This window comes from Electrophorus electricus, chromosome 11, assembly GCF_041902795.1.
Source record: "Electrophorus electricus isolate QZ-2024a chromosome 11, ASM4190279v1, whole genome shotgun sequence".
Classification (NCBI taxonomy): domain Eukaryota; kingdom Metazoa; phylum Chordata; class Actinopteri; order Gymnotiformes; family Gymnotidae; genus Electrophorus; species Electrophorus electricus.
The window spans coordinates 15,837,440-15,860,544 of NC_137507.1; the positions used below are offsets into that span (position 1 = coordinate 15,837,440).

The window sequence follows — 23,105 nt, forward strand, 5'->3', positions numbered from 1 at the left end:
GATATGTAGAACACGTGTCATGTGTGGCTCTGGGTGTAGTGATATGTAGAACGCGTGTCATGTGTGGCTCTGGGTGTAGTGATATGTAGAACGCGTGTCATGTGGCTCTGGGTGTAGTGATATGTAGAACACGTGTCATGTGGCTCTGGGTGTAGTGATATGTAGAACACGTGCAGGCCTGTTGCATGCTATGTTCAGTGGCACAGAGCAGACATGTAGAACACAAGAATGGTTTGGTCATATATAGCATTTATTTACACATTTCTTTCTATTTACAGATCTCTGAAAAGTCATTGTTCTGTACACATTTTAATTCAAGAACATTTGAGAAAAATTCTTACTCTCCTTTTGTTACACCCTGAAAATAAGCCTAGTCCTAGGTATCCAGGATTACCTGTCAAACACGACGCTCACCAGAAAGGCTGGGGAGAGGGGAAAAAAAACAAAACCACCTCAGCACTGGCAAAAGGAAGTAAAAACGCCGACGGAGCCGGAGAGGCAGCGAGCGAGAGCAACGAGCAGCGCGGTACGTGACGTTAGTCTTGTGTCAGGAAGATCAGACAGCGAGTCAGTTAGTGTGTTTAGACCCAGCGTGAGGCTCCTTCAGCAGTGAGGGCTCTCATCACCACCCAGGGCCCAGTGACGGTGGCACGCTCACCAGTTACAAGGAGGACTCCACCAGCCAACACCCCAGTTGAAAAGCTTCTGCTCCTTTTGTTCCAAAATCACTTTAAATTATCATTAAGTAAAATAAATATCTGGGATGGTATCCTCTATATCTGGTTAGGCACAACTTAATAGGTTTGTATAAACAATATATAAAACGGCAGGGGAGGGGGGTTAAAAAATCTAATTTAGTGAATACATTTTATACAAAACAGGAAAATAGACTTTGAGTGCATTTTTTGTCCTTTTCACAGATATTAATCACTTGTTAGAACTGGCACAGAAATGTAAAAGCTTGACAAAAGGATCGTACACGGCGCAAAGTTTGAATATTGCAAACACTTGCTTGGTTGAGAGCTGACTGCCCCAAAACACACTTACTACCCACAGTGCCATGCAGCAAATGTGGACGATTGTGCCATACAGGGATTTCAAATGACAGTCCATTAGGTAACTGAAAAAGCTAATTCATCGAAGCAACACAATTCTCTGCTCCAGTCACCTCTGACGGCATATGGCTGAGACAGTTCCTAGCACGATCGAAACAGCCGAATTAAGGCAAACTATAAAAAAATAAATAAATAAACAAACACAAGTGTTCAGGGAATGAACATCGTGGCTGTTATTCTAACATGGAGGCAGATGTGTCACCCACGTAACGCATTCCATCTCGCCGCCAATCCGAGCGGACTGGCTCCTGAGGTAGACCTAGGTTTAGATAAAGTGTTCTTTGATTCTACTTCCAGGGAGCGTTCTTATGCAGCTTTTGTGGCTGTCTGGAATACGTCTGCATTCTGTCGTCATGTCTGAGCTATGTGTCGTTATTGCCTTTAATGCTGTGAATGCCTGACCAGCGACGGAGTTTTGCAATGGAGACCATTGGATGCAGGAGCACGCTTGGAGCCGTCACGTGTCGTACAGCTGCTCTCTCAGCGCACACACACAGGCACGAAGTGTCAGTACTTATAACCTTATCTGGTGCGTAGTGTTTGTTTTTTTTTCTTCTCTCTAATAAACTGCTAAAACTGCATCAGCCTTCAGGAAATACCTTCGCTTGGAAACCTGGTGGTGGAGGGCTGAGATTTAAACAGCATCGGTGGGAAAAAGTTTGAATCTGTCAGTATGTTTTGAAGTGAAGCAAGAGTCTTTTCTTTGGGTTCGATATGACAGACGGGTGACGGCTGATGTCCGGAGTGCTCACGTTAGTAAGAACAAAGAAGGGACTGCAGGGACAGTAGGCAAGAGCTGTACACGGAATTCACACGCCACCTTAGACTCTAGGTGACCGAGGGGTACCAAGAGCCTCGGGCTGAGCTGGGGGTCTCAATGCAGTAGTCGTGCTGGGGAGGGAGTAGGGGCAGGCACTCCCAGCCTCATCTCTTGTAGTGGTTGGGTGCGTCTGCAAAGGCGAACTTCAGCCTGTAGGCTTCGGCCAGGAGCACACTCACCTCCTCGTTGCCCCAGTGCATGGTGGGAAGGTTCTGCAGCAAAATCATCAAGCCCTGTGACAGAAAATAGGGGAGCAGCAGCAGCCGGTTACAGGAGAGCGTGCACACATGCATGTACACACACACGGACAATGCGCACATGCGCGCGCGCGCGCACACACACACACACACACACACACACACACACACACACACACACACACACACACACACACACCCACCCACCCACCCCTCACGAGCATCACAATGAGGATGACTACGTTGCCATGGGCAACCTCATGCCTGGCTTCCCTCTGCCGGGAGCTGGGACGCCGGTGTTTCCAGGGGCTGTTTATTTTATATTTCACCGGGGTCGAACCAGGCCATCCCAAAGCGCCCTCACCCTCCAGCCTCTTCACCCCGGCCCGCTCGCCTCCTACATTAGTTTAACTTTCAATCAGAGCCGTCTCGTCTTCCTCAATCTTGGAGCGCCGCCGCATACGTCAAGCTGCGTCCCGCATGTCTCCTTCGGGCCGCGCGGTCGGGACCCCGCCAGCAGAAGTCCATTTCTCTTAGGTATAGAGAGCCGAGCGTAATTCGGCTGCGTGCCCGACCCGGCCGGGATGCGAGCCCGCCAAAAGCCCCGAGTCAATGACTGCATTAGAGGAGCTTAGAGAGCAGGCGCTGCTTCAATCTCCCAGCCTAATTCACCTCTCCTGCCTGCTGTGATGAAGGGGAACCAGTCTGCTTAACACTCCATCAGACAGAGAGGCAGGGAGAGAAGGGGAGGGACAGGGATAAAGAGTAGATGATGGACAGACATGAGGTGGGGGGAAAAAAAAAACAAAAAAACTGCGACTGGCTAAATACTTCTGAAGCTCACGTGACACAGCGATACAATACTCTCTGTCCAATACACCAAGTATCAGCATAGCAACTATAGAGGGCATTCCTATGTAATAAATAGCTTCTCAATGAATATGGAGATTTCTAATTTAAACACACGGCAGATTTATGGTTAGACATGTCTCTTATGATGACCGATATGATGAAAAAAAAAGAACATGTTTAGACGCCGATTTCTCCGTATGGTTCTCACAATGGCCAGTGCCTGACAGACAACAACTGTAAGGTGGAGGCGGGGACATGGGGAGGTCAACACAGGCACAGTGATGGTGCTCCGAGGAGTTGGTGGGGAGGGTGGTGTCGAGGGAGTTGGGGAGGGTGATGCAGATAACCACCAAAAGAAACAAAACTAACAACCAACAACCAACACCCAACCCCCCCCATGGCCCAGCGTCTCAGAGCTCTGCGGCATGGCACAGATGAAGGCAGCGGGGTTCAGAATTCAGCCTGCATGACTCTAATCGGAATTCAGCCAGGCAGCAGAGCGGTTTTATCAGCGCTCACGCTCAAACGTGCCCTCAGACATATCGGCTCGCACAGGGAGAACAATGAGGTTTGTTCTTTAGGTTGTTTTTTTTTAAAGAAAAAAGAAAAAAAAGATAACATTAATGTTTACATTATGTAAATGTTTATTGGGATATCTAAACAGCTTTCCATTCAGTTCAGCTATTGGAAAAGAAAGCACATGCAACCAAATGACTTGGCAAATAAACAAACAATTAGAAAAACATACAAAAGAGGGGGAAATGATTCACTGCATGCTTTCCGGCAGTGTGCATGCACTGCATTATGAACAAAAAGACAAGGCCAGGGACACTCTTGGCTGTGGTCATCCCTGTCTTAACAAGTGCTCTGCACACAGAACCCTGCACATCCTCCCACATCAGTAGAGTGCACTGTATAGCCATTGTAACACTGACAGTGCGTTTAGTACGTTACACTACAGACTTCGGCAAAATAACTGCAAATACAGCACATGAAAATAGTGTGCAGATAAAATAACGGAGCGACCAGAAAAGGTTTATACTCCATACCTATAGTTTTCTATTGTAAAAACAAAAAGAAGTAATAATCAAAAATTAGTTTGGCATATTTCAAAGAAAGAAAACCTGTCTCAATAAAAGAATAAACACTGAAGTCTAGCTTCCAAGTGGGTTTTATATAATGTTCATAACTAGACTATCAATAAGGACTTCTGAATAAAAATAAACTAAACATAATGATAGTGCTCACCATTATATGCACTTTATGTAATTTTTTATTTTATATTTCCTGAACACAGAAATAGACCTCGTTAACAAAGACATGGGAGTGAAGTATACCATTATTATAATGGAGTGTGAAAGTGTTTTGTTCATTCCACATTATTTAAAGTGTAATAAACTCATATCTATAAGTCTACTGAGTTTATATACCCCATTCATTGTACATGAAATTAGCAACCTCGTTTGGATTAAATTCAATTAGTTTATCTATGGCTGGGTTACGTGGAGGTATTAAAACAGCTTAGTTAGGGCTACAACTATTGACAGACTCCATTCTCAGTATAATTAGCAGGTCCATGGAATTCAGCAGACAAACCATACAAACTGATTTTCTCTAAATCTACGTACTACAGTTTATCCAGTTAGGTTAGAGGTTTTTCTTTAGCTGCAGGCATTATTTCTATAGTGTATATTTGTGTTGTAGATATTAGTAGGTAAAGAAATGGAATTTGTTCCTAACAAAATACTTATAACTGAAGTTTGATGTTGTGCTAGAACAGATATTAAGGACTAAAGATGGTAAGAATTAAGAAGATACAAACATATATCTGTATCGAGCTTCAACATTTTCCCCAATTTTCACAGACATCCATTACTTATTATGCTTGTACACAAGAAACTCATCAACTACACATATAATGAGTCTATCCACATGATAGCCAAATCACATCACCTAATCAAGATGGTCATCATATTCCAGTTTACATCTAATAAGAAGATTAAGACATTAATTACTTGAAATGAGCCAAGCCAAATAATTGTACGAAGATGATTATATGATCTAATGATCTACATAACTCACCAGCATGACTAATAGATTGGGGACAGTTCATTTGATGTGCATTCTCAGGACATCTCTGTATAATGCAGATGAATAACAAGCTTACGGAAGCTAATGTGGTATAGTAACCCCATTAACATATGTATTCATCACACATATGTGCTGCTTTTAAATTTGTCCGGGCCCGTCCCAGAGAAAATATAGTCCATGCACGGTACATAGAAGAATGGCCATTCTTGAAAGTACACTAAATGGCAAAAAAATATATATATATTTTTTCGATGTGCTGTGAGGGCTGCCACACGCTGAGAATCTCCCCATCCCCTACCACAACGCCTCCCTACAGCTGGGTAACGAGGAGCTCTTAGAGTGCCCTAAACGATGGTGCGGCAGATGACAGCAGTCCTCTGATATCGCTCACGCTGCTCCTGCATATGTTACATAGCAGTGTGAGTACAATACACGGGGACAATACTTAATCAAGTCACGCTGTTAAAGTGAGCACCGGCTATAATTACTACAAAACACCCAAATAAGCAAAACAAGGCTCATTATCACAGTGTCAGCGTTGTGGTAATTTCCATAGTTTAATGGGGCCCGGCTGCCATCGTCGAGATCGGGGTTTTTCCACACAAGCAGGGTGGGACTGCGTGCGGAACGTTGCATACACGGCCACAACCGCGCTAGGGGTTGCCTTCAAAATCACCTTCTCTGTCACCACCATGAAGTGTGTTCTTAAAGCTCTCTTCTGTTTGTCTTATCTGGTGACTTGATTGATTTGTGTTCCCTAGCTGAAAGGTGTAGCCGGCGTGATTGGTCTGAACCGCAGTGGGTTCCCAGCTGAGCAGATAACGACCGGCTTGCAACTCAATTATGTTGCCCCTTCGTGCGGCTGCTGAACAGGGAGATGCCAGGTGATAAAGTGCCGTCGCCGAGGCCGACTCCCTAATGACTGCTAGTGTCAAGTTTCTGTGGGCAGGTTATGGTTTTTGGAAGGCCAAGAGTGATTAGCGCCGCCTCTGAGCTTCCTGAGTGAGTGCGCACACCGCCCAGGATTACCACGACGGATGACTTTTGGCCCCCTGGCTCCTTCTGGCTGGGCCCCAGTTGAATTTGCAGGAATCAATCAGCGGCTTGGGAACAGCGGCCCTTGTTCCGTCGAACGGCCCCGCCGCGGCCCTGCAGATCTGCGGCGCTCGATCCTCATGTTTTAAACACCAGCAGGACCAACGCGTGATTGATCGTGTGCTACTTCATAAACAGCTTCGCTTATAAAGGCTTTGGGGACAGACGAAGACACAGTGGGATTAGCCCAGGCTTTGGAGCGGGCCGAGATCATGGAGGTTTGTAATTACTGACAGGTTTGTGAAAGTTTGTTTGTTTCGTGCACGTATGAAGGATCTCTTCTACTGAGTGGAATTCTCCTACAACAGGAGCACTCCATCAGCAAACTGAGTTTAAGGCCGGGGGGGGGGGTGCTCACTGTGGAACAAGCACAGCTAAAGGATAATCAATCGTTAGAAACACCTAAAATGAACATCCAGTTGCAGCCCAAGTTGGGACGAAACTGCAAGTTTCCTGATGAATGATATGGGCTTTCTATTCCTCAGGAGGGATTCAACCCATCCAATCTCTCATCTCATCTAACAGAGTCAACACTATAACTCAGTAACCGGTGCTCGGGGACGATGAGAGAAGCATGGCCATCCACGTTAATCTATGAAGAGCCTTTTAAAAATATCTCTTTGTAGTTTGGTAAATGTGTAGATTTAAATGAGCAACCTAACAATCTTTGTTCACATCAGATGTAATCATGAGAAAGAAAGCGGGAGGGGTGGGGGACAACATTCAAACCATGGCTAGATGTCAAAAACTTTAAATGACCTTTCAAAAGTATAAACAGGCCACTGTCAATTACATTCTGTTTAGGGCTGTTAAATGGTCAGTTAATCAAGACGGCTGACATTTAGACTGCCCATAGCGTGTGACAGACATTTAATTAAAGCTGTGTCATAACTTCAAGAGAAACAGATATAAGACTGTCATTGTTCTATTTATCCAAAACAAATGTCTATGTCAAGTAGGCCGTTAGAGTCTCCTCAAATCAATAGGCATTTAATGACAGCACTTTGCCACTTCATTCTTACCTAAAAGATCACCTAAAGATCACAAATCTATTATTGTTGTTTAAAATGTGACTGACAGACAATTTATAATTACTCCAAAGTCCAGAAATGCTCAAATAAGCTGAGGCACTGCATTAACCCCGACAGGAAGCTGGCTTTGACGATAAGTCACGTTGTCAATTTTATGGCAGCAAGTGAAAAATGTAAATCACCAGGGTGTTATGATCCATCGTGTTGTGGGAATGAGCTTAGATAATGGCCATCTGCAGCGACCGCCTTCTTTAAAAGTTGGCGCTCTGCTGGTACGGTGCGAGCGCAGACCTACCCTTTGGTTTAACCTACCACAACGTTTTAATTTGTCTTCAGCTAATTTCTTCAAATAAAACAATGCTGTAATTTACAGAACAACGTCAGTAACCACTAGCTATGTAATGGCACAGGGTGCATTAGCTGAGCGTGCTAAGCACCAAGTCAATCAGGCGTTGTGTCTTAGCCTCTCGGTGTTTCAACAACAAATTAAGAGCGTGCTTGCTCCCAGTCCTTCACTAAGACAGGGAATCCATTTAGTTTCGGCTGTTTGAACCACCTGAGGTGGAACAAGACAAAACATTAGTAGCTGAAAGCTGCTGGTTTTTAATTTAGCAACATAATGAATGGAACAGCCATGAAGTGCTGTCCCCCTCCCCCTCTCCCCCCTGTTTTTTCCTCTTTTCTTTTGGTTTCATTTTCATTCAATGAAACCATTGAAATGCAGCTTTTTGTAATGTATAAATACATGAGGCAAAAGTAAAAGAGATGGTGGAGAGTCCTCTCCTGAGATCTGTAGAAACAGAAATGAAGCAGACGGGCCAAACTGCCTACATTTACACATGTCAGTAAACCCCTGTATCAAAAGGAACAGGAAACAATATGCAAACTTCCTGACAGGTTGAGTCACCCTGCAATGCACTGCTGAACTAATGCTGAAGCACTGTGATTACTGCAAGAACACTCAGACCTCCAGCACAGCCCCCAGTAAGCGTAACCGCAGGCTGTGAATGTCTGCTCCTTATGAAGCAGGGTGAAAGGGTGTGTCATCGTAAGGCTGTAGGAGAACACATCCTATCAACATCCCAGTCATGCATGAGGCTGCTTTAATTAAAACCTGCATTCATAGATAATAATGGGAGTGTGTAACACTTACGTTCTCTGCCTGGGGGGAGAACAGAGATCCCAGCTATCTTAAACCTGAGCTTCAAAGGCTGCTTATGTAAGAGACCAGGCACAGTTCACATGATCTTAGACATGTGCACACACACGCGCACGCACACGCTTGTGACGTAATTCGACACGTTCCAGTTCTGCTGCAGACATTTAAATCAACCCATTAAAGCGCTAAAGTGGGAGATTGATTTCTCTCCCTCTTTCTCTCCCTCCATCCGTCCTCGTGTAAATGTGTTATCCTCGCCTCTCACTCGAGGGGGTGGCTCAGTCACAGGAGGCTCCTCTCAGGATCTGTCACTACATTAAAACTCCAAGGCACAACTGTGACCCAAAAATCTCCAAAGTAATAGAACGAGCCTTAGCCGTGTGTGTGTGTGTGTGTGTGTGTGTGTGTGTGTGTGTGTGTGCACGCGCGCTCGTGTCCGCATGTCTTCCTACTGCAACAGATGAGGGTCGTGGCCCCTGCCTCCTGGAGGAGGCTGCGAAGTAACACAGCACAGTAACTGATTTCGACATGGGAGGGAAGTGCGCCCCCTGGCAGGCAGGTTAGGTTAAGGGTAGGGGGCATACGGCATGTCAGGCGGCCCCCTTGACACGTGGAGCCTCGGACCAGCGAGAGTAGATAAAGAAGCCCTTGCGGTACAGATCAGCACACAGACACACGCTCACAGGTGTGACCCCTGCACCCCGCGTGCCATCACACTGTAACCCCAAACCTGCCAAACTGCCAAACAAGACAAAAAAATAAATAAATAAAAAATACTGAAACTTGTTTATCTGCAAATCAAAACAGAAACATCCAGCAAAGGAAAAGGGCGTGGGAGAGGGGAGGGTTCTCTGGCTGTTTCATTAGCTCCTCCAAACGCTTCCTCGTTATGCCATAAACAAACCCCTAATGGGAGCTCGTTTTCTGCATATTGCCCTCGCTAAATGCCAGCAGGATTTGACATTTGCCGATGCTCGGCCGTGGGGGTGACAGGATGGGTGGGGTGTCTGCGGCACACCTGCCGTATGCCCGCATGTCCCACCTGGGGGACGCGCCGCGCTCACCGTCCGATGCTCAGAGGTGCGTCAATCTCGCGTTATTGAGCTGCGCTGGAGCGGGAACCGTCACAGCTTGGCTAAAACACAGCGCCATCGTACAGAGATGCGCGCCACCCCAGGTCCCCCCCTCAGAGGCATGATCAGTGGTGAGCGGGCAAGACAGATCGATGGGCAAAGACGCTCCTTTAATTAGGCTGACTGCACAGGTTGGGCGGGGCCGGCACAAACGACAGCATACGCGCAGCTCCACACTAAACTACTGCGCACTGACCCAGTGCGGCCACGGCGCACAGACACTCCCTCCAGAAAGATCTACTCTTGCATGCCTGTGTGTGTGTTTGTGTGTGTGTGTCCTGCCTTCTCTCTCTACTGCTCCACTGGTGCTCTTCCGTCCTCACCCGTGCTCATTAATTGGGTCAGACTTATTAGCCGACCTCCCGCTAAGAACAGAAGCCACTACAAGGGCTGGCACAAGCCCGGCTCAACGGAGCAAGAATTAACTTCAGCACCCTACAGTAATAACAGTACAGCATCGCTACATCATTAGAAAATGTTTTTACTTTCAAAGCGCGCTTGCGCCATTAAATTTTTTCTTTTATTTCCTCTACGAAGAGTAAAATCCCGTGGTTATGAAATCTCATGGCCACGGTTATGAAACACCTGGATTTAAACCATCTGCTAAATGGCTAAATGTGATGTGCGGGCTTAACGCACAAGACGCAGTGCTGATGACTGAAGGGACACACTAAGCCCACAAATCTAAAGCCTGGAAATGAAAAGTGTGTCATCCATTAACTTGTGGGGATGGAGCAGGACTCGCGCGGCCTACCGATGACAGGCATGCAGGCATACAGAGATGTATCCTATCCAAGTCGCATCCCTAGAGCCAGCGCTGCCCCCCCGGACGGCACACGTGTCTGACTTCACGCCGGGGGTGGGGGGCGCTCTGCTCAGCCCTGGCCTTTGCGGCATGTAATTACCGATACTAAAGAGGCGTCAAACTCGTAGACGTCCTCAGCCCAAAACTTCTGCATTAAGTTTTCCCAGACAGCGTGCACAGATTTATAGCCGCCCCTGAACGAGTTTCAAGAGTGCTTTAAAAAGAAAGCCCTGCTAACAATCCATTAGGGAAGCCTGAGCAAGTGAATGTAGATTAGTGAGCATCGGCAAGCAGGTCTCTTCTCCCAGGCTGCAGCGTGCTGTGTGCCACTGTACTACGCTGTGCTTTGCTGTCCTGTCCTATGGTTTGCTTTACTGTACAGTACACCGCTCACAGATCATTGTACACGAGGCCAGGAGGAGGGAAAGTGTGTGTGTGTGTGTGTGTGTGTGGGGGGGGGGGGGGTGTCTCTGGTGGAGGACATGACGTACATGGAGGGCAGAGACAGATGTCCGTGGCCCATGACTCATGGGAGGCTGACAGAATGCCAAGCAGAGGCTGGATGACTGCTGGTGTGGAGGCAGAGGGGATCATACTGAATCAGTGGGCAATGTAAACACAATCAATCAACACCGGGAGGGAGGCGCAGAGTGGCGCAACATAAACCACGCCCCACTGATTCACCGCATATTCAACAGTCCGCATGCCACGCTCACACACAAACGTGTATACGTACACGCACGGGCGCACGCGCGCCCTCACGCATGCACATAAACGGAGGTTTGAATTCAATCTACAGAGGCGCTTAAGAGACCGGAGAGGAGAGGAGAGGAAACCGGGAAGAGTGGAGAGGGAAGAGGCAAAGAAAGACGAGTGTGGAGGAGGAAAAGGGAACGCACACATTTAACACAGAGCGCATGAAAACGCTTGCGTGCTTTAAAAAAAATAATACATCCAAGAGTTAATTAGAGGTTTAGTGTTAGAGTTGTGTGTTCAAGAACGAGAGCAGAGATCGAAATCAACCTAAACTGAAGTCAGAGGCAGCGAGCAGCTTCTCTGTGGACCTGGAGCAACCCTGAGGGACCGCTTCCAGAAATACACTTGCAGTCAAAAGGCACTTCTGAGAAGTGAAGTGTCTCTGCCTTTCACCACACTGCTTTAGCTAAATCTCATAGCTTCACTGACACAGAGAAAAGATGGAGAGAAGGGGGGGGGGGGGCTGTGCTTGGAAGAGAGAGGGACAGAGAGGCGTGAGGGGACGACCACCCTAAGTGCTTGGTGCAAAGTCACCTTACAGCAGCTGCCATTGTCATCAGGCTAATGCAAGCGCAACGACCCGGCGACCCCCGGGAGCTAATGAGGATAGAGGGGCCCAAACGAGGACGCTTATTGCAGCTCTGGGACCACGGAGAGACACGGCAAAGACACCGCAGCATGCAGAACCAGACATAGAACCCGCCCTAGCCCCCACCCGCTTCCGATCCCGCGCACACACACACACACACACACACACACATCCCAATCTCACCTGGAAGTCCTTCTCCTCCAGGATCTCCTTCCTCCAGTGCACGAGGAAGGCAGCACACACGTACAGGTGGAAGTGGGAGAAGCCCTCCGGCTCGGCCTGTCGACAGAGGTGTACAATCATCAGCGTGCGAGGAAAACATTTCGCCCTTAACACGGGATTAATGACAGGATTAATGAGTGGGAGCCCTCGGAGAGGAATGAGTGCAGGGTTAGATAAACTGCCCCGCCCGCCACCACGCCCAACGCAGCACAGCTCAACCAGCTTCTACTCCCTTCAGCGTCAATGTGATTCACAGCCCTGCACAACATATCTGAAAATATGTGAGAAATAAAAATCATTTACATCCTCATATCTTAGGGCAATAACTCACTGTGTTCAGGGGAGGTCTGCCAAAGGCTTCCAGATATTATATATAGCCTATCGTGTTGCCCTTTATAATGAGAATGGCCTACAGTCTTATGCCAAGTCTTTTCCCTCATCATTTACTTATATATATATATATTTTTTTTCTTGTGTGTGTGTGTGTGTGTGTGTGTGTGTGTGTGTGTATATATATATATATATATATATATATATATATATATATATATATATATATATATATATATATATATATATATATATATATATATATATATATATATATATATATTTCCCTTATATATTTATTCATTTATTTTGAAACTGCTTCCTGTAATATATGTCTCTAAAAATCCTAGCTAAAATGTTCCCAGCCCTTCCTGATGGTTAATACACAAAACCTTAAGTACTGTACCCTTATACTTAGTTAATCTTGTATCAAAAAAATGCTGTTAATGTTTGGAAAAGACACACCAACAACACATCAACAGTTTACTCAAATAATAAGCACACAGATATATAATGCTCATGTAAGTGTGTGTGTGTGTGTGTGGGGGGGGGGTTGTTAGTTTTTTATAGACTACTATAAATTATAGCATGCCCAAGGACACTGTTGGTGTTCATCAGTGCAAGCAAAGCTATATGTAAAGTAATGAATGCACACCTCTGTGTGTGTGTGTGTGTGTGTGTGTGTGTGTGTGTGTAAGGAAACCATGTTACGGCTTCAAAAAAAATGAAGATAATCTCTTAGTGGGCATTTTGAACATGGACCTCAATGCTGTACTTTAAATGATTTTAAAATAGTTTAAAATGGAGAAAATTTGCAATAAATGTATTATAATAAGTGTCGAATTTTTTTGTTGAAACCCATCCTTAGAAATCACAAACATGCACCATATTTCAGCACAGACAGGGGCACACGGTCTTTCAGTGAACTGAGCAGGTACATGTTGCCGGTAACGGCAGAGAATAAACTCCGTAGGCAGCAATTGCTACTATAGTGCCTTTTTTTGGGGGGTAAATCAACAAATTAAGCTATTTGTGTGTTCGAGAATCCTTCCTCCACAGCAGTCCACCTTCACAGGCTGTGTGTGGGCCTGAAAGGGGGATGACAGTTCACCGTGCACAGAGATAACCCCTCCTGAACCGCACCGGGGGGAAAGATAATGCCCCTTATCTGCATATGTACATATCCCAGCACAAAAGCTTTGGCCAAAAAGGGCCACGTTTAAAAGGCACGCGCACACACACACGCACACACACACACACACAAATGCCTGCGCGCGCAAGCGTGCAGAGTTGATAACCAGCGCCGGGAGGGCATGAATGATTCAATCCAGCTCGGCAAGCAGTGCGCCGCACAAAGTTGCTCTGCTGTGCAAACGTGGGCAAACATAGGGCAGCGTGAGCAAACAGGGAACCGGCGGTGGCGACGGTGTTTAAAGCGCCCGGGGCCGGCGAGGGAGCCCCAGCAACACGGCTCCTCCAGCTGGCCGCACGGAGGAGAACCCGCCATCATCTCTCGCGCATGGCCACGGACAGGGCTTAACGAAAATCGATGGCACCGCTGTTTCCGCGCCGGTTAACGGGTGGGACGGCTCTTCCGCCTTCAAGGATAAACGTGAGGAACGGAGGCACTCCGGCGCGCAGGCCAGCGGCTTCGGAAGTGGCGCGTCGGCGTGCGTGGGTGCACGCGAGCAAGGGCAGGTAGCCAGCCTCGGCGCCGCCAGCTAAGTCCAGCACAATAACCCTGCAGCCGTCTTCCGGCGTCTTCCCCCCTCGTCAAAGTAAGCACACGGGCGTGAAATTCACTTAATTAGACACTCGACAGTCAAGTCCCGGCTGCACTGGCACCTGCACACATCCAGCTGCTGCGCCGCCACGCTCCAAACCTTTTCAAATGAAGACTACACGAGCCAGCAGTCAAATGCTTTGTTGGTGATATTATGTCCACACAGCTGACTGCAAGAGAACTCGGTTTCCAAAAACAGCCTGGCCACAGTTATCTACCACATGGTCAGGACTGGTGAGAATTCCCACTTTCAGAAGCATGGGGCAGACTTAGAATAGAATAAATAGATTGTGCATGAATAGAATGTGCACCCTAAGAACATTCTCCATCCAAACGGAAAAGGACGAGGAAGGAGGAGAAAGCTGTGAATAAACAAGATAACATGAAAGTCAAGGATGGAAACCAAGATGGGGGGGGCGAGAAGAAAAACAGAAAACCATCTCCAACAGGCCAATAGCAACGAGGCTCATAGCAACCTGCGGAGGAAAGGCGGCGCTCCATTTCTGGGAGAGAAAGAGGAGCAAGGCCTCACTGTCTCTCCTCATTGATCATGTTAATTATTTTCCCGTTTCCCCCTTGGGGGAGCCGTGCTGATTATGGGGACTTAATTAATGGAGACGGTGGAGGACGGCTGACACACTTCAGGTGGGACACAAGTAACCAGGACACACACACACACACACACACACACACACACACACACACACACACACACACACACACACACACACACACACACACACACAATCACTTCAACCACATGCAGACCTATTGACTTTTATTTGTGTCATATCATACACAGTATGATGACCCAATACTGAAAACAGCAAGAGAGAAGTCTCTTTCTATGATAACACTCTCTTCATGGGGATGCACGCACACCCACCTCACACATCATTCCATTCAGCATATCCACCGCAGACCATTACGCGGACGTGAAACGAACCGTGCGACCACGGTGCGCCTCTCCCACAGAGGTTGGCCTTCGGCATGCATTTAGAGAAGCCCTTGCCGGGAGAGCGCCGGCGGTCAACGCGTCATCCCTGTGGCATTTCCATTTACCTGTAAGCCAGGGAGCACAGCAGGGTTGGCCCACAACGGCAAACCGCTGATGGGTGTGTGAGCCTGTAATGCTCCAGTGAGCAGAGCCCCGGTGAGTAAAAGCCTGTTCCATAAATCTTTGCTTCAAAACAGAAGACTCTCTAGAACAGCGAGGGAAAATCCGGAAGCTTCTTCTCTTCTTCTCCGCCTCTCTGAACTGTGGGGGATTAATGACAGCAGTGGCAGAGGTGTGTCGTGCACGCTGGGTTGTTGGCGGAGCACCGCCGGCGCGGCCACCGGCAGCCGCGTGGAGGGCCGCGGTCACCCGCTCCTGTCCCCGAGACACGGTGGCCAGCACCGGTCACATGGGAGCCTTAGCATATCAACAGAAAACAACTGCTTGCATTTATTTCTCGTCAAACCAAAGAAGATGAGGTGGGGAGCGTGAGGCTTGCCATGCGCAGACCCACACACAGACCCTCATACGCCAACACACCGGGACTAGAGAGGCAGAGAGGAGCTGACATGGGGTGGAAAAAAAACCAAAACCTTACCTACCTGCCTACCTAGCTATCCATCACTCCAAACAGAGGCAAAAAAAAAACAACAACAGCTAGAGTGAAATGAATGAGAGAAAGAGACAGAGACAGAGGGAGAGAGAGGCTGAGCAGTTCTCTCTGAGTTATGGGCTGGGTGATGATTGCCTATTGGTGTAACCTCACGGCCTTAATCAGAGCAGCTGAGAGGATGGCTGTCTGAGGGTATCACACTGTGACACACACACGGCTGCAGAGCTTTATTACTTTATTAACTCTCTCTGCCTGGGAGATATGAGCCTCATGCTGTCACTGAGGATCGTCTTTGCTCTCCCGCTAGGACTCAGTGGCTGGGGCGCGCCTCGGTATGTCCAAGGGAGACACTATTTTATACCCGAAGTGTGTGCGTGCGTGCGTGTGTGTGTGTGTTCGGAGGATTCCAGTGCTGATTAATACGCATGATGGAGGAGAGAAGGAGTGATCCAGCGCTGACTCGGGCCTGAACTTCTCACAGTGCAGCTACCTGACGCAACCACACCTGCCCAGGCCTTCATTTCTAAAGCTCCAACTTCGACGCAGTCCGCCCGAATTTCTAGGAACTCGGAGAGCTGTGACCACTTTTGGGCAACAGGCGCAGCGCCGCGTGCAGATGGAGCTTCAGTTTAGTGAGCTGCAGGCTCACAACCCATTTGGCTTGTCTGAGACGTGGCCAGGTTTTTTTGCTTGGTACCCCTGTATGAACCACTCTGAAGGTGAGGCGAGGTGACTGCACAATGCACTTTCATGCCAGGGTGGCGCGTTCATATCTTCAAAGTGGACAGGGAAGCACACGCTGAACCTTGGGGGAGAAGCGTTTTTCCAAGAGTTCAGCACAACAGCAGAATGAACGGGTACACACATACAGGCTTTTATGGAGCGTCGTAAAAATACTTCCACATACATTCCCCGCTACACGAGGTTATCTAATAATGAGCTCGTCACATGTATAAAAAACCTGAGCCACATGCAACAGCAGTTGGAAGTAAGTGGGCAACAGCTCTGTGAATTGTGTGAAGACCAGTTTAAACCTGAGAGACAATGTATTGTTCTCGTGTGGGTATTTTGTCCAATAGCATAGCCGCCTCCCTCCGCCTCCGAGCACACATGGCAGTCTGGCTCAGGGAAATAGCTGTGGCCCCCCGCAGACGGGACACTGCTCTTCCTTATGATTCTGTTTCAGTAATCCAGCAAGGAGAGACGTGGCAGGGGACACAGAGCTACAGGGCTGGGGAGCTCCTGTGGGTTTTTTACACAGAAAGTCGGGGCGGGTAGATGAAATATTGATGTTCCAGGGCCCATGCAGCTGACCCTGACCCTGCCTGCTGGGTATTGGATTTTCTGTGTCAGAAAACACAGGCTGGTCATTGAGGAAAGGGGGAAGGGGGTTGCTCAGCAGAATGGGTTTAGGGGGTTCGGGTCACGGCACCAGATCCCAACTGGGGCATCCGTGCCCTGTGGTGAGAGTGTGGATCAGGACTGGCGGAGAGGCACAGTTCTGACTCGCTGCGCTCAGATGACTTTTGTGTACAGTGCCTAAGCCAACACACTCGCACGCAGCACACATGCGCGCAACCCAGCAGCGCACTAACCCACACCCACACACACATCCACATATGAGTATAAAAACAATATCCACCTGACTTCATTTACATTCAAAGTGAAAGCCTAGCGGAACAAACTAGTGGGAAAAGGCTGAACCCAAAGCTCCTTTCCTCTGGGAAGCGCGGTGTGCAAAAGCTCTGTCCATCTTCTGCCTCATTAAAGCGGTGAGAGGCTCGAGTTTGTGGACATCTACTGCGCCACGTGGCGCCACCTAAGCGTGGAGGACCTCCCTTCCAGGAAAGGACGATGGGGAGGCATGAGCCCCGCCTACAGCGGTGTGACCGACTGTTCCAGCTAAAGCCGGCAGTGTGCTCCCCTGCGTCCCTGCTGCTTGCCGCTTGTCGCTATGGCCAGGCCAGAACCCCTCAGGTGTCAGAGGTTTCTCCAGCCCAGGACCTTAGCCGTGCACTCTAGCCCAGCCACGTGCGAGCTGCAAGTGACTCTCACAGGCCTCGGGCAAAAACTTTAGTTGGGACTGGAAAACAGAGAATATGGAAGAATGTGCACTCTGCAGCGCAAGGGAAAAATACCAGAACTCCCCCTAGAGGCCGACATGGTTGCAGTCCGTGAGGTAATGAGAGATACTTGGGACTTTTCTATCAATCACTGTGTCTGAGATGTATAGCACTTCAGCAGGAGTTTCTGGACACATCTATACACATTCCTCAAACTCATACTGGACAAGGAGAGGCACACAACACGCACGCACGCACGCAAACTGCTGCTGCTACATGAGCAAAAAGAGCCTGTCTGAGTTAGAGTACATTTATAAACCACTTAATGAATGTAAAAATAAAAATAAAATAGTGTTGCTTATAGAAAGCTCTAACTGACAGACACACACACAGAGAGAGAGAGCACTTTACTCAACAGGCTCAGCATTGACCATTTCAGGTTATGTAGTAACCTTGCTCACTTTGAGCAACAATACACATCTCCTCAATAACTGAGGGCCGCCGTGTTGATGAATACAGAGACCACAAAGGATCTCAGGCAAAACCCCACAAATCACTGGCTGGGTTACACATGGTGTCTTGTCAACATACCAAACTGGACTTCCTACATTAATTCAACAAACACATATTGAGGGGGAAAAGTAGCCTGAGGATATACTCCAGGCAGCAGAGAAACAGTGCTATCCACCCCTCCAATACAAAAACACGTCCTGGGAGGGCTAGATGAGCTTAACGCTTGGTGAGCGGAAGGGGGGGGGGGCATAAATCCAGGATCGGATTAGCTGGCTGGAGATTGCATCGAAAGCTCAAATTAATGTGGCAAACCATTGTAATGGCACCCACGTGCACGCACGCACAGGTCATTTGCAAAACAAATAAACTGTGGAAGTGTACATAAATGAGAGGAGAGCAGGAGAGCGCACGGAGGTGCAGGGAAGCGGCGGGAGAGGCGTGTTTACACAGGGGGAGCGGGAATTAGGTACGCGTGCAAGCGTGACGGGGTGGCCTCCGTCTTTGATTAGCTGCGCCGACACGCACGCGCACTGTAGGGCTACGCGGCCGACCTCTTAGGAGATGCTGCATATGCCGCGAGTGTGCCGGTGTCGTTCAGCTCTGCCGTCCCGCCAGGCACATGCGCTCACGAAAAGCGCATCCCCTAATCACAAGCGGCAGACGGCAGAGGCGGCAGCTCCGACGGTACGGGGCGGAGGCGCCGAGCGGTTTTAGCCGTTTCCAAGTGAGGGGACGCCAAAGACGTACCTGCAGCTCTAACGAAGAGGACGCGTCAGATGCACAACCACGTCCTGCTCCTGCTGTGCTGACACAGAGCCACGGGACACCAAGGCAACGGCTCTTGGCACGTGAACCGAAATGCGGGACTCATTTTTGCATGTTTGATTAAAGAACTTCGCTCCTCCAATAAGGAAGCATTACTGAGGAGCGGAACTGGGGAAAATTTGCAGTAAACAGTTCAGGCGTCTATGAGAAAGAGAGTCATATTTAAAGAAACAAGGATGGTTTTAGGATAAATAGCCTTTGATGGACTCCTTGAAAACTAAAGCAAGGAGTTGCAAGCAGTTTGGCAAACAACGACGTGTCCTCTGCCCCCTCCCCGCTCAGTATTAAATGCATCAAGACTTCAGTTGCTATGGAGAACAGCCACGCAATTGAACTTTAAGCCTGTGTATCGATCCAATAATGGGAAGAGGCTTGGTGTTTCTAAAACCTGGGAGAGGGCATGAGCCAATGAAGTTTGGCAATATTTACGGTGCCATAGTGGGTCAAAGCCAACTACAGTATTCTGTCTTAACAAAAGCACGGAACCACACACTTACTCTCTCAATGTCAAAACAGTGGCTATAAGGGAGTTTTATATTCGTGGCCAATACTGGGCAGGAGACCAGATGCATCTTTGAATATCTCCAGGCTAAATGGCCTGGGAAAGTGCTTTAATTGGTGCAATTAAGTTGGTAATTAAATACTCTGATGGAGGAGACCCTGGAGAAGTGTACCATAATGAGCATAATTGGGCAGTACTTCCATTTTGGAGATCCTTACATGTGTACTGTGGGGTAATCAGGTGGCCTTGACCAATGAGCAGTCATGCGCAATCAACTTGACGCTCTGGAGCCAAACGAGGCTGCGGCATGATCCGAGCCAGACATGCGGAGCAGGATGGAACCACAGGGAATAATCCAAACGGTGAGCATAATCTGGCCATCGAGTTCAGACCACGATTTGCCAAGGAGGAGGACGTGCTGAATTTGTGGCGAAAACTATATATGGCGAACAGGGTTTCCATAGGCCTACGTAATCCACTATCCTAACCTTGACATTACTCTCCTCCCCATCAATGTACTTGATCTGGATTAAGAAGTTGCGAAGTGCATCAGCTGCATAAAATCCTGCTTGTGACGAAATGTGTGAAGGAGTTGTGCGACTAAAGAAATACTTCAAGAAATGTGAACAAAATGGAAAGAGCAAGTATTTGAATTTGCAGAATATAGAAGCATGGCCACCTTGTTAGAGAGTGGCCGAGCCTGCCTGTTTACAGCACAGAGCTGCACGAACTGGGCCACGGAGAGGAGCAGAACAAGCTTCAGAGAAGAACATGGAGAACACGCAGGAACACGAAGGAACACGCAGTACATGAGCAGGGCACCAACGAGCTGCACACATCCAGCTACCCAAAATGCATCTTCGGCTGCATGAAAAACTCCAGAGCCCAAGAGATACCTTCCGTGTATCCGGCGGACCATGAAATATTTAGCACAGAAACTTGCCTAATTCAGACCATCAAGATGTTTAAGGTGAGTTAGTGTGACACAGATTGTCAGAGTCGATGAGGGAGGCCAAGGCAGGGAGCAGTCACTGAATTCATATTTGGTTATGCATTAAATATGCATGGCATGAATTACATTCTATTCCTGAGCTCTGGTGAGGAATTCACAATGGGCTCCGAAAACCCAAAAGGTAATCCTTCGTGCTCAGTAAAAAGCACTGTGAAACTGTGAGAATAAGCAGCACTTTTTCCTCCATAATTCCTGGATAATAATGCTATCTGGACACAAATCTCCAGGTCTGCATTGAGAAAATATAAATTACATGCCATGGACGAGAAAATGCACAGATTCATTAACTATATATGTAAGAAAAGGAAAGAATGTACAAACTTGCAGTACAATGATAACAGATTGCTATCTGAGTCTCATAACACTCTGACCAAACCCTCTGGCGCCCTTAGCCACTATGGCCAGCCCAGAGACAGCCGGGGTGGGGTTGGCTCGCTGTGGGCAGCAGCGCCCGGCAGCAGGGCACGGAGGGCCCTTTGCCACACACAGGAAGAAGGGGGCCGGCGTGCTGGAGGAGAGTCTGATGGGGGAACGAGAGGGCTTCCAAAGACGGACTTTCAGCAGAGTTAATAGCAGGGACCAGAGCCCCCCGCGCAACCGGAGCACGATCGTTAGCGGAAAGGTCAGGCATTCCGGAGCTTTCGTCCTGATTGCCATTCTCGGGCAGAGCGGGAGAGGCTGATTTAAAGGCCGCACCATCACTCCCTCGCCAGCACAAAGCCTCCCCAGCAGTAGCTTGTTAGCTCCTCCGTGTTCTTAGGGGGCTTGTGAGAGACCTAGAGAGGAGGCTCAGAACAGAAATGTGGCACTGTGATCATTTGCTACTGGGAGGTAGTAAATTCCCCCAGAGGCTTGAATGCATGTGTTAGGTGCTTGTGCTACAGCTGTTTTCAGTACTGCTCTTAACCTGAAGTTTGACTCTAGGTTTATATAGCCAACTTCATGACTCCACCCCCCCCAATCCTAAAACAATTAAAAAATAAAACAGTGGACCACATGTCTAGCCCTTCTTACTTACCTTTCTTGTCCTGTTTGGTCAGAGTGTTTGCCCTCCAAATTTAATATGATTTTTTTTTTTTTAAATCCAAGAGCTTGGGGTTGTACACAATTACATCCCATTCCAAAATCAAGTTAAATGAGTCATCAGAAGAGAGGAGGCCAAGCTCCCTCTAAATCAGTATAATGTCTATAATCCATCATTTCTCTGCTTTTTTCGTCCTTCCCTTCTCTACTAGGGAGAACAGGGGAATCAATAGTTTGCATTAAGTAATATCCTTCCATTATTGACTTGTGCTTGGCCTAACAAGTGAAGGTGTTTCTGTGGCAACCGCAACACAAATGAAGTAAATATGTCCACGCGATCAATGGCATGGCTAACGGTGTCATCGAGGGGTCGGTGACTCAGTGCGTCAAGTAAACAACAAACAAACACATACATAAATAAAGTGGGTAAACCGGGCGCGGGTAACCGACTGAAGTCCGGCTGGCGATAAGAGAGAGTGGCAAGGTGCTCGTCACCCTCTCCCTCATTCCCACTTGGGAACGGCGGTAGGACCGCCGGCAGCTTTCACGCCACTGCCAGGCCGCCATGAGAACAGGCTGAAACGAACTGCCAGCCCCTGCATGCCGCTTCAAATGACCCTGATGTATGTTGATTATTTGTTCTTGACCACACTTGATTATATATGATGGTGAAGTAGAGCCCAAAGTGCCTTACAAAAGTGCAAAATATTCAGAAAGCACTTTTTGTGCCAAGGACCACCTAATGCAACCTCAAAATGAAAATGCCCTGCAGAAGAATTTAATACTACTCATTATAAATAGAATGTAGCAGAGGTCAAAGTGTATTCACAAGCATGAAAATATTGAGAATAAAATTTTCACTGCAGGAACTCAGGACCTCTTAACATTGGGCTCCATCAACTGAAAGACCAGCCAAGCTGAACTAAACCAATGGGACAACCACTTCACCAATTCCAACATGCAGAGACTTACATGCCTCATCACACAATCGGAGCGCCCTGTGGTTTCTTGCATGAAACTAACGGTCTGTGTGTGTGTGGTGTGTACGCATGTGTACGACAGAGGGGCACACTTCCTTGCTTCTTCTGCATTCCTGTAATCCTGAGGGTGGAGCTAACTGGTAAGGGTACTAAGGGCGGGGTTACCTGGTAGGTGTCCCACAGTGACGCTGAGGGCGGGGTTACCTGGTAGGAGTGCCACAGTGACACTGAGGGCGGGGTTACCTGGTAGGAGTGCCACAGTGACACTGAGGGCGGGGTTACCTGGTAGGAGTGCCACAGTGACACTGAGGGCGGGGTTACCTGGTAGGAGTGCCACAGTGACACTGAGGGCGGGGTTACCTGGTAGGAGTGCCACAGTGACACTGAGGGCGGGGTTACCTGGTAGGTGTCCCACAGGCGGATGGTACAGCGCAGTGGGAGCTCTCTCATCAGCAGGTTGTTCATCCAGCGGAAGGCGAACTGCAGGTACTCCACCTCATACTGCTGCATGTGTCGATGCACTGTCTCTAAACAAGGCAAAACACACACACACACACACACACACACACACATGTTAATAAAGTCCAAGGCATAAACAC

The 23,105-nt window shown here is 48.1% G+C and overlaps 1 protein-coding gene across 5 annotated transcripts in view; it reads right to left on the bottom strand.

Annotated features, from left to right (window-relative positions):
* Nucleotides 1-228: 228 nt before the first annotated feature.
* The window catches only part of tbc1d22a (TBC1 domain family, member 22a), an 86,780-nt gene continuing 63,903 nt past the window's right edge, over nt 229-23,105 (bottom strand). For 4 of the 5 annotated variants that reach the window (XM_081722735.1, XM_035528307.2, XM_035528308.2 and 1 more), the window contains 3 exons: nt 22,906-23,033; nt 11,827-11,922; nt 229-2,168 (listed from right to left, as the gene is read on the bottom strand). In XM_081722735.1, coding sequence (XP_081578861.1) covers nt 2,040-2,168; nt 11,827-11,922; nt 22,906-23,033 — 353 coding nt within the window. In that variant the 3' untranslated portion in view covers nt 229-2,039. Of the gene's footprint in view, nt 2,169-11,826; nt 11,923-22,905; nt 23,034-23,105 lie in introns of those variants that run through there. The other variant, XR_014125815.1, reaches the window with a different exon arrangement.